Source organism: Tamandua tetradactyla, chromosome 12, assembly GCF_023851605.1.
Source record: "Tamandua tetradactyla isolate mTamTet1 chromosome 12, mTamTet1.pri, whole genome shotgun sequence".
Lineage (NCBI taxonomy): Eukaryota > Metazoa > Chordata > Mammalia > Pilosa > Myrmecophagidae > Tamandua > Tamandua tetradactyla.
Window position 1 is genome coordinate 35,086,110 of NC_135338.1, and position 16,454 is coordinate 35,102,563.

A 16,454-nucleotide genomic window follows, 5' to 3' on the forward strand; every position below is an offset into this window, starting at 1 on the left:
CATGTATAGAAATTTTATTGATTTTTACACATGAATTTTACATTCCACCATCTTGCTGAATTTATTGTCTCAAGTGACTTTGTTGTAGATTTCTCAGGATTTTCCCGGTGTAGTATTATGTCATCTGCAAATAATGAAAGTTTTATTTCTTACTTTCCAATTTGAATGCCTTTTATTTCTTTTTCCTGCTTTATTGCTCTAGCTAGAACTGTTAGCACAATGTTGAATAATAGTGGTGACAATGGATATCCTTGTCTCATTTCTTATCTTAGGGGGAAAGCTTTCAGTCTCTCTCCATTGCATATGATTCTGGCTCTGGGTTTTTCATATATGCCCTTTATCATATTGAGGAAGTTACTTTGGTTCCTGTATTTTTAAGTATTTTAACAGAAAAGGATGTTGAATTTAGTCTAATGCCCTTTTAGCATCAATCGAGATGATCATGTGATTTTCCCCTTTCATTTTGTTAATGTACTGTACTACATTACAGGATTTTCTTGTGTTGAACCATCCTTGCATTCCTGGTATAAACCCTCTTGGTTGTGATATGTAATTCTTTTAATGTGGTGTTGGATTTGTTTTCCTAGTATTTTGTTGAGAATGTTTGCATCTATGTTCATTAGGGAGATTGGCCTGTGTTTTCCTTTCTTATAGAATCTTTACCTGCTTTTGGTATTAAAATGATGTTAGCTTCATAAAATGAGTTAGGTAGAGTTCCTTTTTCCTCAATTTTCTGGAAAAGTTTGAACAGGTTTTGTGTTAGTTCTTTTTGGAATGTTTGATAAAAATCCCCTGTGAAGCCATCTGGCCCTGGGCTTTTCTTTGTAGGAAGATTTTTCATGACTGATTGAATCTCTTTACTTGTGATTGGTTTCTTGAGATATTCTATTTCTTCCTGAGTCAGTGTAGCTCTTTTGTGTGTTTCCAGGAATTTGTCCATTTCATCTTAGTTGTCTAGTTTGGTGGCATATTGTTGTTCATAGTATCTTATCCTCTTATGATTTCTTTTATTTCTCCAGGGTCTGTGGTACACGTCCCTTCTCATTTCTGATTTTGTTTATTTGCATCCTCTTTTTTTTTGTCAGTCATGCTATTGGGCCATAAATTTTGTTGGTTTTCTCAAAGAATCAACTTTTATTTTTATCCTTTGTTTTGTTATTTTGTTCTGCCATTCATTTAGCACTGCTTTAATCTTTGTTATTTCTCTTCTTTTATTTGCTTTGGGGTTAGTTTTATGTTCTTCAAGTTCCTCCAGTTGAGCAATTAAGTCCTAGATTTTTGCTCTTTCTTGTTTTTTTTCCCCTTGTCTTTTAATATAGGCATTTAAGGCAATAAGTTTCCCTCTCAGCACATCTTTGCTGCATCCTGTTAAGTTCTGATATGTTGTATTCTCATTTTCTTCATCTCCAGATAGCTACTGATTTCTCTAGCAGTTTTCTTCTTTGACCCACTGGTTGTTTGAGAATGTTATTTAGTCTCCGTATATTTGTGAATGTTCTCATTCTTTGGTGGTTATTGAGATCCAGCTTCATTCCATTGTGATCAAAGAAAGTGCTTTGAATAATTTCAATGTTTTTAAATTTATAGAGACCTTTTCTGTGCCCCAGTATATGATCTATCCTGGAGAATGTTCCATGGGCACTAGATATGTATGTCTGTCCTGGTGTTTTGGGGTGTTAATGACCTCTATATGTCTGGTAGGGCTAATTCATTTATCAAGTTGTTTAACTTCTCTATTTCTTTGTTGATCTTCTGTCTGGTTGTTCTATATATAGAGAAGAGTGATTTATTGAAGTCTTCTATTAATGTTGAAATATCTCTCGCTCCCTTCAGTTTTGCCAGTGTTTGTCTCATGCACTTTGGAGCTCCTTGATTGGGAGCATAAACGTTTATGTTTGTTATTTCTTCTTGGTGAATTGCCCTTCCTTCTTTGTGTCTTGTGATGTTTTTATATTTAAAGTCTGTTTTGTCCAACATTCGTATAGCTGGTCCTGCTTTCTTTTCGGTTACAACTTGTGTGAAACATCTTTTTCCATCCTTTCACTTTCAGTCTGTTTTTATCTTTTTGTCTTTTTCCATCCTTTCACTTTTAATCTGTTTGCATCTTTCAGTCTAAGTTGAGTCTCTTTTCAGCATCGTATAGCTGGATTATATTTCTTAATCCTTTCTGCCAATCTGTATCTTTTAACTGGTAAGTTTTGTCCATTAACATTCAAAGCTATTACTGAAAAGGAGTTTCTTGCATCCACTGTCTTAACCTTTTTATTTTATTTGTCAGATTTATATATTCTTTTCCCTCTTTCTCTTTGGATCCTTTAAGTTACCATTTCTTGTACTTTTCAATTCTGTTCCCTCCTCCAGACCTTCCTCTCCTATCTTTTTTTTTCATCTGGCAGAAGTCCCTTTAGTATTTCTTGTAGGGCCTGTCTCTTGTTAACACATTCTTGCAGGATTTGTTTGTCTGTGAAAATTTTAATCTCTCCCTCAGTTTTGAAGGACAGTTTGGTTGGGTAAAGAATTCTTGGCTGGAAGTGTTTCTCTTTCAGTAACTTAAATGTATCATGCCACTTGCCTTCTTAAGTCCATGGTGCCAGTTGTGTAGTCTGAACTCGGTCTTATATGGTTTCCCTTGTATATAGTAGATTGTTTTTCTCTTGCTGCTTTTAGGATTTTCTGCTTCTCTTCAACATTTGAGAGACTGATTAGTATGTGTCTTTTGGAAGGCCTATTTCTGTTTTTTCTGTTTGGAGTTCATTGAGCTTCTTTGACTTGCATATTTATGTCCTTTTAAACAGTTGGGAACTTTTCCCCCATTTTATCCCCAACTAATCTTCCTAGCCCTTTGCTCTTCTCTTTCACCTTCTGGGACATTAACCATTCTTATATTCGAGCACTTTGTTTTGTCCATCCTTTCCCTGAGATCCAATTAAAATTTTTCCATGTTTTTTGCTGTTTGCCCTTTTGAGTGTTTGAAATCATTTGTCCTATCCTCTAGTTTCTTATTCTTTCTTCCAGCTTTTCAAATCTGCTGTTATGCGTCTCTAGTATGTCTTTTTATTTGGTCTCCAACCCCTTTAATTTCTGTGATATCTGCTGTTTTTCTGTTTATTCTTTCAAATTCCTCTTTTGCTCTTCTAGTGTCTTCTTGACCTCTTTTATGTCTTTAGCCATCCCATTTATTTTACTTAGTAGAGGTATATGAACATCTTTTATTAATTTTTCTTATGTCTATGTCTCCTCCGGGGTTTTAATTTAGTTGTTAGACTGAGCTATGTCTGTCTGAATCATGATATATTTAGTGATCTTCTGCTGTCTTCATGGCATGTAAATATTTTGATTGGTTTACTTTAGAAGTTGATTTCCTTCAGTAGTCTAAAGTCTTGTATTTGGGGGATGTTGGATGTAGAGCAGGATACAGGTCACAGAATGGGGCATAACAGTACAATGATGCTTTGTAGTGCAGGTATAGGTGCAGGTCAGGGATGCTGTGGTGATGTCTGTGAGCATGGGCACCCAGTGGCAGGGGATGATGTGGCCCTGCAGGTGCATGTGGGGAGCAGTGCTCTGGTGTGCCCTGGTCTAGGGCCTGGGGCCCTTTGTACACATGTGCAGAGCTAGGGCAGCAGGTTGACATTATGCCTGCATGGGCTGGGGGTGGACGTGGCCTGGCTGTGCATGTCAGCGCTTTCCCCCAGAGTTGGGGTGCAGGATTTGGGGGGCGTGCACATGCGTGGATCTGGGAGTGACATAAACTGATGTATACATGCCCAGAGCTCAGGGGTGAGTGGGGTGGGGCTGTGCAACATTATGGCCTGGAGACAGGTGTAGCTTGTGTCTGGAGGTATTCTCCAGCAGCCTTTATGTGCTGGCAACTGCCTACAGTCCTACAGGTGGCAGGGTCTGGGAGGTGGGGCTCTGGAGGGGCAGGGCAAGAGTGCGATTGCGCTGGAGAGGTGGGGTTGTGGGATGGGTACATGTGAAGGGTTGGTGGAGCGGGGGCACTTGGAGCGCTGTGAGTGGAGGCAGGTGACAGGGTTCAGGTGAGTGGGGTGTAGGGTGAGTTGCGGGTCACAGGGCTGCGCTGGTGAGGTAGCACTATCAAGGAACATGGTTTGGCTTACTTCCTAGTTTCTGTCTCCTGGTCCGTGCACTCCTGAGGGCTCCTGGCTTCCACATTAGGCTCTTTGCACCAGCTGTATGGCCTATGGTTCTCTGCTTCTCAGGTCCTCAGCTTTTGCAACCAAAGCCACCCTATGTGGTGCATAAGACTCTCTCAGATTACCTACATCCTGGAATTGCCATTTTAGTCGCCCTCCCATCCCTTCTCTAGCTGTTCCTTGAAGCAGGGTTGAACTTGATCTATCCATTCCACCATGTTTCTGGTACTCTCTCTGTTCTATCCATTTTTGTAAATGGTTTATTGTCTCCTATTAATATAGAACTATCCATTTCTCCCTTCAGATCTGTCAGTATTTGCTTCATATGTTTTGAGACTCTGCTGTTAGGTCCATATTTATATTTGTTACATCTTATTATTGAATTGACCCCTTTATCAGTGTATAATAACTTTGTCCCTCATAACAGTTTTTGACTTAAAGTCTATTTTAACTGATATTAATATAGCTATCCCTATTCTCTTTTGGTTACTACTTTCATGATGTATTATTTGATTATTTTACTTTCAACCAATTTGTATCTTTGAATTTAAGGTGAGTCTCTTACAGCATATAGTTAGGTCATGCTTTTTTTGTCCTTTCTGTCAATCTCTCCCGCTTGAATAGAAAGTTTAATCCATTTGCATTCAAAGTCACTACTGATAATGCAGGACTTTCTTCTGACATCTTGCTGTTTAGCCGTTATAAATCTTACACCTTAATGCCTACTTTCATATTCATTTGATTTTTTTTGTTGTACCATATCAAGTTACTTCTGTTTTCTACCTGTATATATTTTTCATCTGTTTTTCTTGTAGTTACCATGGGGTTAAAATTTTGTTTATGTGTGTCTCCCTGCATATATGTATTTCTGTATCTATGCATACACACACAGAGATAGGGAATTTTTTCAAAACTTTTTTTGTAGTTGTTTTGGTGGGGGTAGGGGTGGGTTGCATGAGCCAGGAATCAAACCTGAATCTCCTGCGTGGCAGGTGAGACTTCTACCACTGAACTACCTGTGCACCCCTTGGGGTTAAAATTTAACAACTTAAATACATAACAATCATATTTGATTTTATACCAACTTGACTTCAGTGGCACACACAAATACTTTTCCTATGCCCTTCCATCTTTACATCGTTTTCTGTACTTGTTACCACTTATGTCTTTGTAGTTTGTATGTCCAAAACCATAGACTTGTCATTACTTTTTATGCATTTGTGTTTTAATTTTAGCACCTGTAGGAGGTAAGATGTGGAATCACATACCAAACAATGCACTTATAATTTCCAAAATGATTACCTTTACCACAGGTCTTTGTTTCTTTGTTTTGCCTTGCATCACTGTCTAGTGTCCTTTCCTTTGAATCTGAAGAACTCCCTTTAGCCTTGCTTGTAGAGCAGTGGTGATGTACCCCATCAGCTTTTGTTTATCTGGGAATGTCTCAATTTCTCCCTCGTTTTTTCTTGCATGGGCAGGCACTGGGAAATGAACCCGGGTCTCTGACATGAGAGACCATGTCAGATGAGAACTCTGCCTGCTGAGCCACTGTGGCCCACCCTCTCCCTCATTTTTGAAAGGTAGTCTGACAAGATATATAAAACTTGGTTGGCGGTTGTTTTCTTTCAGTGCTTTAAGTTTCAACCCACTACCTTCTTGCCTGTGTGGTTTTTGGTGAGAAATCGATACCTAATCTAACTGGGACTCCTTTGTTATGTAACATGTTGCTTTCCTCTTGCAGCTTTCAGAACTCTCTCCTTGTTCTTTGCATTAGAGAGTGTGAGCAGTATTTGACAGGGTATGCTTTCCTTCATGTTTATCTGGTTTGATATTCTCTGGGCTTCTTTGATGTGCATATTCATGTCTTTTGTTAAGTTTGGTGAGTTCTCTGACATTATTTCTTTGAATATTCCTTCTGCTCCTTTCTCTTTTTGTTCTCCTTTATGCATATATTGGTATGCTTGACAGTGTGCCAAAGGTGTCTCAGGCTATTTTCTCTTTTTTATAATTCTTTTTTTTTTTTTTTCTGTTCCTCAGCTTGACTCATTTCAATTGTTTAGTCTTTCTGTTCACTGGTTCTTTCTTCTGCCAGCTCCAGTCTATTGTTGAAACCCTCCCGGGAATTTTTCATTTCAGTTACTGTGGTCTTCAACTCCAGTAGTTCTATTTTGTTCCTATTTAAAATTTCTGTCACTTTACTAGGATTCTCTTATTGCTTGTTCATTATTTTCCTTATTATCCTTTAGCTTTTTCTCTGTATTTTCCTTGATCTTGAACATTTTTTAAGATCCTTTTTTAAGTCTTTTTTTTGTTATGTCTACATTCTGGTCTTCTTCTGATTTTCTGGATTTTTATCCTCTTCCTTTGGATGGGCCATCATTCCCTGTTTCTTTATCTTGTACTCTTTTCTTGCACACTGTCCATTTTAATATTTTAGAATGTTAACTCTGGCATTTACTTCCTGGGATATCTGTTTCTGAATTTTGTAACCAACTGGTGATAAGACAAGATTTTCTTAAACTTCAGCCCCCCTATCAGGAAGATCTGCCCAAGGTGAATGGTGTGCAGAGTATCTGTGCTGTCTTTTCTGGGCCTGTGTCTTGTCCTAGGCATGTGCTTTAGTTAGTTGTTTTGTCGTTCCCCTGTTCGCAGGAGTTTGAATGTCCCATCTATTTCACAGGAGACAGACTTCCCTCTCCTAGGTGTTTAAAGAAAGCGACCATTTGCCCCAGACTGTCTGTCTCTATAGTTTCTTGTACTCCTTTTGTTGTCTCAGGCTGCTTTTGCCTGGAGGGCAAATTCTGGGGGTGAAACTGTGCAGGAGAGGAGTTTCTCAAGTCAGTCTGTATAGCTGAAACAGGGCCAAGAGCTCACGAGGGAGGCACAGACCAGCCCCAGAATGCCCTGAGGAGCAGTTCAGAAAGGGTACCAGGAATTTCTTCCTTGCAATCCAAAGGTGAGCTTTCTTGACATGCCCAAGATCTAACTGTACCCCACAGCACTGAGGAAGTGTAGGGTCTTTATAACTCCTCTGATGCCACATTTTTCCAGGGCCGGTTGGAACAATGGCTGCCCTCAGCCAGGCCTTCAGTGATCTGAAGTGTCTAGTCAAGGGCCAAGAATAGCAATAGACTGAGCCTACCCCGGTCTTGGGGAAAAGGATTTTTATGTCCACTTCTGTCATCAAAGAACTATCCAGGTTCTGGACCTATGGAAGCCTGCTGCGAGTACAGGGGATGGCACTCTGAGAAATCAATTTACTGTCTTTACAGTAATTAACCGGCCTCTTCCTCTCACTCTTCTCTAGATGCTCTACACTGTTCTATTGGCCTCCAGAGTTTCACGATTGTTTCAGCGCATTCCTGCTTGTTCGGTGGAAGGATTGAATCCTGGAGCTTCCTACTCCACCACATGCCACAATCCTTTTTTGCATATATTTTTGTGTATAATCCCAATATTGTAAAGTACATGAAAAGAAAAAGTAATAAATTCAGGAAAGTGAAGAATAGAATGTAAAACAGGAGGCAAAAGATAAAGGAAAATGCTATAATTCTTGTTTGCATCGTCATCTTTTGTTTTGAGGTACAGTTTACATAAAATGTTCATATCCTAAGTGTTCATTGCAGTGAGTTTTTGTATAATTTATTTTTAATTGTGGTAAAATACATAGCATAAAAATCATTTTAACCATTTTAAGTGGACAGTTCTTTCACATTAAGTACATTGACAATACTCAATTGTTTCCATCATCCCAAACCAAAACTTATAGTCATTTAGCAGTACTCCCCATTCTCCCCTGCCCTTCACTTCACCCTGAGTAACCACTGCTTTGTTTTCTGTTTCTATGAACTTGATTGTTCTATTTATTTCATTTAAGATAAATAATACAGAATTTGTCCTTATATCTGGCTTATTTCCCTCAAAATGATGTCTTCAGAGTTCTTCCATGTTGCAACATTACTAGCTCTTCACTTCTTTTTTACAACTAAATAATTTTGTGTTGTATGGATATCCTCATTCTGTTTATTCATTCATCTGCCAGTGCGCTGTTGAGTGGCTTCTCCCTTTTGGCTATTGTGAATAATGCTGAGATGAACATTGGTGTACTAATATTTGTATAAGTCAGATAGGCAAATCAAATAAGCAGGCAAAAGGTCAAATAGGCAGATACCTTGGAGTGGAATTGCCAGATCATATGGTAGTTCTATATTTAACTTTCTGAGAAACTGCCAATATGTTTCCCAAAGTTTTGCCCCCAGCAGTGTATGAGGATTCCTATTTCTCTGCATCCTTGTCAACACTTGTTATTTTCAGTTAATTTATTAATAGCCACCCTGGTGAATGTGAAGTGACATCACATTGTAGTTTTAAGTTTGCATTTCTTTAATGACTAATGATGTTGAGCATGTTTTCACATACTTATTGGTCATTTGAATATCTTCTTTGGAGAGATAGCTTTCAAATCCTTGGCCCGTTTTTAGGTTGCTCTCTGTTACATATTCTAAATATTAAACCCTTATCAGATATATGGTCTGTGGGTTGTCTTTTCACTTTTGTGATAATGTCCTTCGAGGCACAAAAGGTTTTAATTTTGGTTGTCCACTTTCTTATCTGTAAGAAAATCTATAATATACTACAAGATCCTAAAAATATTTCTCTATGTTTTCTTGTGTAAGAATTTTATTTTATAATATTAGATTTTATACTTAGGCCCTTTATCCATTTTGATTAATTTTTTTTTTTTTATGGTGAGAGGCAGGGGTCCACATTCATTTTATACATGTGAATTCCCAGTTGTCCCATCATCATTTTGTTGAAGAGACTGTTCTTTCCATATGGAATGGACTTTGTACCCTTGTCAAAGATAACTTGGCCATAGATGTGGGGGGTTAATTCTGGACCTGCAATTCTATTTCATTGGTCTATCAATACTTATGCCAGTACCATACTTTTAATTCCTGTAGCTTTATAGTAAGTTTAAAATCAGAAAGTGTTAAAATCAGAAAGTGTGAGTCCTCCAACTTTCTTGTTCTTTTTGAAGATTTTTTGGCTATTTAGGGCCCCTTGCAATTCTGTGTGAATTTGAGGATCAGCTTTTACATTTCTGCAAAAAAGTCTACTGGAATTTTGAGAGAAATCACATTGAATTTGTACATTGCTTAAGACAGTATTGACATCTTAATAATATTAAGCCTTCAGATTCATGTACACACAATGTCTTTCCATTTATTTAGGTCTTTAATTTCCCTCAGCAATGCTTTGTAGTTTTCAGTTTATATGTCTTTCATCTCCTTGGTTAAATTTGTTCCTAACTATTTTATTCTTTTAGATGCTATTGTAAATGAAATTGTTTTCTTCATTTCCTCTTCAGATTGCTCATTCCTAACGCATGGAAACCCAATGACTTCTACATATTTATCTTGTATCCTGTAATTTTGCCAGTTTCATTTATTAACTCTAGTGGCTTTCTTTTGAATCTCTCTCTCTCTATAGGATCATATCAGCTGCAAATAGGGATAATTTAACTTCTTTTTTAATGTGCATGCCTTATATTTCTTTCTTTTGCCTGAGTGCTCTGGCCAATTCTTCCAATAAAATGGTGAAAAACAGTAGTGACTGTGGCCATCCTTGCCTTGTTCTTGATCCCGGGGGAAAAGCTTTCAGTCTTTTGCCACTGAGTATATTTGCTGATGGGATTTCATTTATGCCCTTTATTTTTTTGTGAAACTTCCTACTTGTCCAGTGTATTTATCATGAAGAATGTTGGATATTTTCAAACACCTTTTCTGCATCAAGTGAGATGCTCATGTGGGGTTTTTTTCTCCTCTTTCATTCCAGTAATGTATTACATTGATTGATTTTCTTATGTTGAACCATCCTTGCATTCCTGGAATAAATCCCATTTTTTCATGGTATATAATCCTTTCAAAATACTGTGGGTTCTGTTTTCCAGTATTTTATTGAAGTTTTTATTCCCATATTCATAAGGTATATTTATATATAATTTTCTTTTCTTGTGCTTTCTTTGTCTGGTTTTGGTATTAAGGTAATGCTGTTCTCATAGAATGAATTAGGAAGTATTTTTTCCACTTCTCCTTTTTGGAATAGTTTGAGAAGAATTGATGTTTAATCTTTATGTGTTTGGTGGACTACAGTAATGTAGCTATCCAGTCCTGGACTCTTCTTTCTTGGGAAGATTTAATTACTTATTCAATTTCTTTATTCGTTAGAGGTCTGTTGAAATTTTCTACTTCTTTTTGCATCAGATTAGGTAATTTGTATGTTTCTAGGAATTTGTCCATTTCATCTGGGTTTTCTAATTTGTTGGCTTATGACTGTTTAAAGTATCCTGATATCATCCTTTTTATTTCTGTAAGATCAGTAGTTGTGTCTCCTCTTTCATTTCTGATTTCAGTTGTGTACTCTTTTTTTTATTGGTCTGGCTAAAAGTTTGTTGATTTTATTGATCTCAAAAAAAAAAAACAGTTTTGTCAATGTTCTCTATTTTTTTTAAATTCTCTATTTTATTTATCTCTGTTGTAATACTTACTATTTCCTTCCTTCTACTAACTTCGGGTTTAGTTTGTGCTTCTTGTTCTAGTTTCTTCAGGTATGAAGTTAAGTTATTGATTTGTGATTTCTTCTTTTTTTAATGAAGGCATTTAGCGGGAAAAATTTTCCACTGAGCACTGCCTTTGCTACATCCTATAAGTTTTGGTATGCTGTATTTTTGTTTTCATTCACCTCAAGATATTTCCTTATTTTCTTTGTGATTTCTTCTTTGACTTCTTGGTATTTTAAATAATAATTTGTTTAATTTCCACATATATGCACATTTTCTGGAGTTCCTTCTGTTACTGATTTCTAGCTTTATTCCATTGTGGTCTGAGAAGATACATTGTATATTTCAATATTTTAAAATTTATTAAGATTTGTGCACTTGAGAAGAATGTGTGTTCCACTGTTGTTCGGTAGAATATTCTCTATATTTCCATTAGGTTTACTTGATTAATAGTGTAGTTCAAGTCCTCTGTTTACTTATTGATCTTCTGTTCGGATATTTTATCAATTATTGAATGTGGTATATTGAAGTCTCCAACTATTATTGTGGAACTATCTGTTTCTTCTTTCAAGTCTGTCAATTTTTGCTTTATATATTTTGGGGCTCTGTCATGAGGGACATTTATGTCTATAATCATTACAGCTTCTTGCTGGACTGAACCTTTTATCAATATATAAAATCTGTTTTTGTCTCTTGTAGTCTTTTTTAACTTCAAGTCTATTTTATCTGACAATAATATAGCCACTCCAGTTTTCTTTTAGTTACTGTTTTCATGAAATATCTTTTTCCACCCTTTTATTTTCACCCTCTGTTTCTTTGTACCTGAAGTGAGTTTTTAGAAATGGATCCTGCTTTTTCACCCAGCCTATCAATCTCTGCCTATTAATAGTGGAGTTTAATCCACTGAAATTCAAGGCAATTCTCTGTCATATATATTTTGTTCTTCAGTTACTCCGTTACTGCTTTTTTTTTGTATTTAGTTGCTTTTTTTGTAGTGTACCATTTTAACATCCATCTTTTCTTTTTCTGTTTTTTGTTGGTCTCTTAGTTGTTACCTTTGTAATTACTATGAACATTGTAAACTAATACAAGTTTCTAAGGTCTAAAAGCTCTCTGCTCATATATACCTCTTTCCCTTCTCCTTTTATTATTGTTCCAGAAGACTTCATCCCTCTGCATTGTATGCCTTTTAACGTAGATTTAAAATGTTATTTTATATATTTTCCTATTAAGTCATATGGGGGGGATGGAACAGTTACAAATAAAAAATATAGTAGTATAGGATTATATGTTTACCTGTGAAGTTACTTTTACCATTATTCTTTGTTTCCTCTTTTGGCTACTGTCTAGTGTCCTTTTATTTCAGTCTGAAGTACTCCCTTAACATTTCTTGTAGGGCAAGCCATCTGGTAATGTATTTTTTCAGCCAGTTTATCTGTAAATGTCTTAGTTTTGCCTCCATTTTTGAAAGATATTTTGCCAGAGATAGAATTACTGGTTAATAGGATTTTTAAATTTAAGTATTTTATTATTTATGCCCCTACACTGTCTTCTAGCCTTCGTGGTTTCTGATGAGAAATCTGCTTTTAATCTTATTGGAAATCCCTTGTGTGTGACACTTCTTACTTGCTGCTTTCAAAATCCTGCTTATCTTTGGATTTTTCACTATAATGTGTTTTGGTATAGATCTCTTAAATCATTGAGATTCCTGAATGTGTATATTTATGTTTTTATCATATTGGGAAAGTTTCCCACTACTATTTCTTCATATACTTTTTCTACCTCTTTCTCACTCTCTTGACCTTTTGAGTTTCCAATGATGTGTATGTTGGAATGCTTAATGGTGTCCCACAGGTACCATCATTTTTCTTCATCATTTTCTTCTTTCTGCCCTTCACACTGGATAATTTCCATTGTCTTGTCTTCAAGTTCACTGATTCTTTCTTCTTCCTGTCCAAATCTGCTGTTGAATCCATCTACTGAGGTTTTATTTCAATTACTGTACCACATTCCTCTATAATTTGTTTGGTTCCTTTTTATAATTTCTCTTTGTTTTGCTCAGGCAGTAGTTTCCTGATTTCCTTTAGTTCTGTGTATATTGATTCCTTCATTGAACAAATTTAAGCTGGTTAATTTAAAGTCTTTATCTAATAGTTCCAATATATGAACTTTCTCAGGGATGATTTCTGACAAATTCTTTTTTTCAACATTTTTCCTGTGAATGGGCCATACTTTCCCATTTATTTGTGAGTTTTGTAAATTCTTGTTGAGAACTGTACATTCTGAGTTTTATGTTATTCCTCTGGAAATCTAGTTCTTCCACTCCTGTGGGATTGCTATGATTCGGTTGTTGTTGTTGAGGGCTAGAGTCAGAAATTTGTACCTTTTCTAAGCTATTTTTACTCCCAAAGGAGATAGGAGGGAAAAAATAGGTACTCTCTCTTTAAGACTCCTCCACCACTTTTGCTGGAGATGTTTGGAACAGTGACCACCCTCAGAGCTGTCCCTCCTCCCACTCCCACCCCCAACCCCAACCCCAGTGATCCTGAGGTGGCTGATTGTTTTAGTTTTCTAGGCAGGATTCTCAAAGCAGATACCATGAAAAGGTTGGCTTTAAACCATGGGAATTTATTAGCTTATGATTTGAGGCTGTGAGAATGTCCAAATAAAGGCATCATCAAGGTGATGCTTTGTTCCCAAAGATTGCCAGCAATACCTAGCTCCTCTGCCATGGGACAAGCCACATGGCAGCATCTACTGGTCTCCCTTCTCTTCTGGGTTCATTGCTTTCAGCCTCTTTCTTTTGTTGCTTTCTGATTCTCTTTCTGTATACATTCCATTTGTAAAGGACTGTCCAGTAAGAGGGTTAAGACCCATCCTGAATGACATGGATTGTACCTCAACTGAAGTAACCTCATCAAAAGATCCTGCTTATATTGGGTTCATGCCCACAGGAGTGGATAGCTTTAAGAACATGATTTTCTGGGGTACATACAGTTCTAATCTAACGCATTGATCAAAGCAGTGATCAGTGATCAAACTGTACCCACATATTTTGGGAGGACTATAATCCTCTAGCTCCATGAGTTTTGACAATTTTATATACCCATGGAAATACCATCCAACATAAGATATAGAACATTTCCATTACACTCCAAAATTTATTTTTATCCTTTTCCAGCCAATACTGCCACTCCCCCAGGTAATCACTATTCAGATTCCTCTATCGTAGATTTTTTTTCTTATTCTGGGACTCCATATAAATGGAATCATGCGAAGTTAATTCTTCTTTTTTTTTAGAGGGCAATTTCTTTCATTCAACGCAGTGCTTTTCAGATTCATCCTTGTTGTTGCTCCTATCAATAGTTTATCCCTTTTTATCACTGAGTAATATTCCATTGTACAAATATGCTATAATTTGTTTGTCCATTTTGCTATTGGTGGACATTGAATTTGGTTTTAATTTTTCAGTATTATGAATGTAACTTCAGTGATAATTGTTGTAAAATTGTGTGTGTATTTGTCACCATATGTTTTCATTTCTTTGGAGTATGTACCTAGGAATTGAATTGTAGGGTCCCATAAATGTATGTTAATTTTTATAAGGAATTGCCAAATAATTTTATGAAACTGCTGAAACATTTTACAAGCCCATCAGTAATAACCAAAAATACTAGTTTTTTTCACATGCTCACCAACATTTGGTTTCGTTATCTGATTCCACTCATTTGAAGAGATGTCAAATTATATTTGTATTTCCTGATGACTACTGATGCTGAGAACTTTTCAAATATTTATTGACCATTCATGTATCTTCTTTTGTAAAGTGTCTTTTTTGCATATATTAAAATTGGGTTATTTTTCATTTTGTTGTTGGAATCACCAGTAATTAGGACTTCTTTATGTATATATTTTTTAATTTTTTTATTAATCAAAAAAAAGAAAAGAAATTAACACAACATTTAGAAATCATTCCATTCTACACATGCACTCAGTAATTCTTAGTATCATCACATAGATGTATGATCATCATTTCTTAGTACATTTGCATCGATTCAGGAAAAGAACTAGCAAAACAGCAGAAAAAGATATAGATTGTTAATATAGAGAAGAGAATTAAAATAATAATACTAATAAAAAATATATATATATAAAGGAAAAAGAAAAAAACAAAAACAAAAGATACAAACACACAAACAAACAAACAAAAACCATATTTCAGGTGCAGCTTCATTCAGTGTTCCAACCTAGTTACATTACACTTAGGTATTATTGTGCTGTCCATTTTTGAGTTTTTGTATCTAGTCCTGTTGCACAGTCTGTATCCCTTCAGCTCCAATTACCCATTATCTTACCCTGTTTCTAACTCCTGCTGGTCTCTGTTACCAATGATATATTCCAAGCTGATTCTCAAATGTCGGTTCACATCAGTGGGACCATACAGTATTTGTCCTTTAGTTTTGGGCTAGACTCACTCAGCATAATGTTCTCTAGGTCCATCCATGTTATTACATGCTTCATAAGTTTAGTCTGTCTTAAAGCTGCATAATATTCCATTGTAGGTATACGTCACAGTTTGTTTAGCCACTCGTCTGTTGATGGACATTTTGGCTGTTTCCATCTCTTTGCGATTGTAGATAATGCTGTGCAAATGTCCGTCTGTGTCTTTGCCCTTAAGTCCTTTGAGTAGATACCTAGCAGTGGTATTGCTGGGTCGTAATCCATTCTGCCATTCTATGTCTTTTGATTCGGAAATTCAGTCCATTAACTTTTAGTGTTATTACTGTTTGGATAATATTTTCCTCTACCATTTTGGCTTTTGTATTATATATATCATATCTGATTTTCCTTCTTTGTACACTTTACTCCATACCTCTCTCTTCTGTCTTTTCGTATCTGACTCTAGTGCTCCCTTTAGTATTTCTTGCAGAGCTGGTCTCTTGGTCACAAATTCTCTCAGTGACTTTTTGTCTATAAATGTTTTAATTTCTCCTTCATTTTTGAAGGACCATTTTGCTGGATATAGGAGTCTTGGTTGGCAGTTTTTCTCTTTTAGTAATTTAAATATATCATCCCACTGTCTTCTAGCTTCCATGGTTTCTGCTGAGAAATCTACACATAGTCTTATTGGGTTTCCCTTGTATGTGACAGATTGTTTTTCTCTTGCTGCTTTCAAGATCCTCTCTTTCTCTTTGACCTCTGACATTCTAACTAGTAAATGTCTTGGAGAACGCCTATTTGGGTCTATTCTCTTTGGGGTGCGCTGCACTTCTTGGATCTGTATATTTAGGTCTTTCATAAGAGTTGGGAAATTTTCAGTGATAATTTCTTCCATTAGTTTTTCTCCTCCTTTTCCCTTCTCTTCTCCTTCTGGGACACCCACAACACGTATATTTGTGCGCTTCATATTGTCATTCAGTTCCCTGGTTCCCTGCTCAAGTTTTTCCATTCTTTTCCCTATAGTTTCTGTTTCTTTTTGGAATTCAGATGTTCCATCCTCCAGTTCACTAATTGTAGCTTCTGTCTCTTTAGATCTACCATTGTAGGTATCCATTGTTTTTTCCATTTTTTCTTCTTTGTCCTTCACTCCCATAAGTTCTGTGATTTGTTTTTTCAGATTTTCTATTTCTTCTTTTTGTTCAGCCCATGTCTTCTTCATGTCCTCCCTCAATTTATTGATTTCGTTTTTGAAGAGTTTTTCCATTTCTGTTCGTATATTCAGCATTAGTTGTCTC

At 36.2% G+C, this 16,454-nt stretch overlaps 1 protein-coding gene across 22 annotated transcripts in view; it reads left to right on the forward strand.

Annotated features, from left to right (window-relative positions):
• TTLL5 (tubulin tyrosine ligase like 5) overlaps positions 1 to 16,454 on the forward strand; it is a 445,087-nt gene that overhangs the window by 313,443 nt on the left and 115,190 nt on the right. The window contains exon 31 of one of the 22 annotated variants that reach the window (XM_077123123.1): positions 7,465 to 7,790. The exons of the other annotated variants lie outside the window; for them this stretch is intronic. Within the exon in view, the coding sequence (XP_076979238.1) occupies positions 7,465 to 7,543 (79 nt within the window). The 3' untranslated portion in view covers positions 7,544 to 7,790. Of the gene's footprint in view, positions 1 to 7,464; positions 7,791 to 16,454 lie in introns of those variants that run through there. 22 annotated transcript variants of the gene reach the window in all.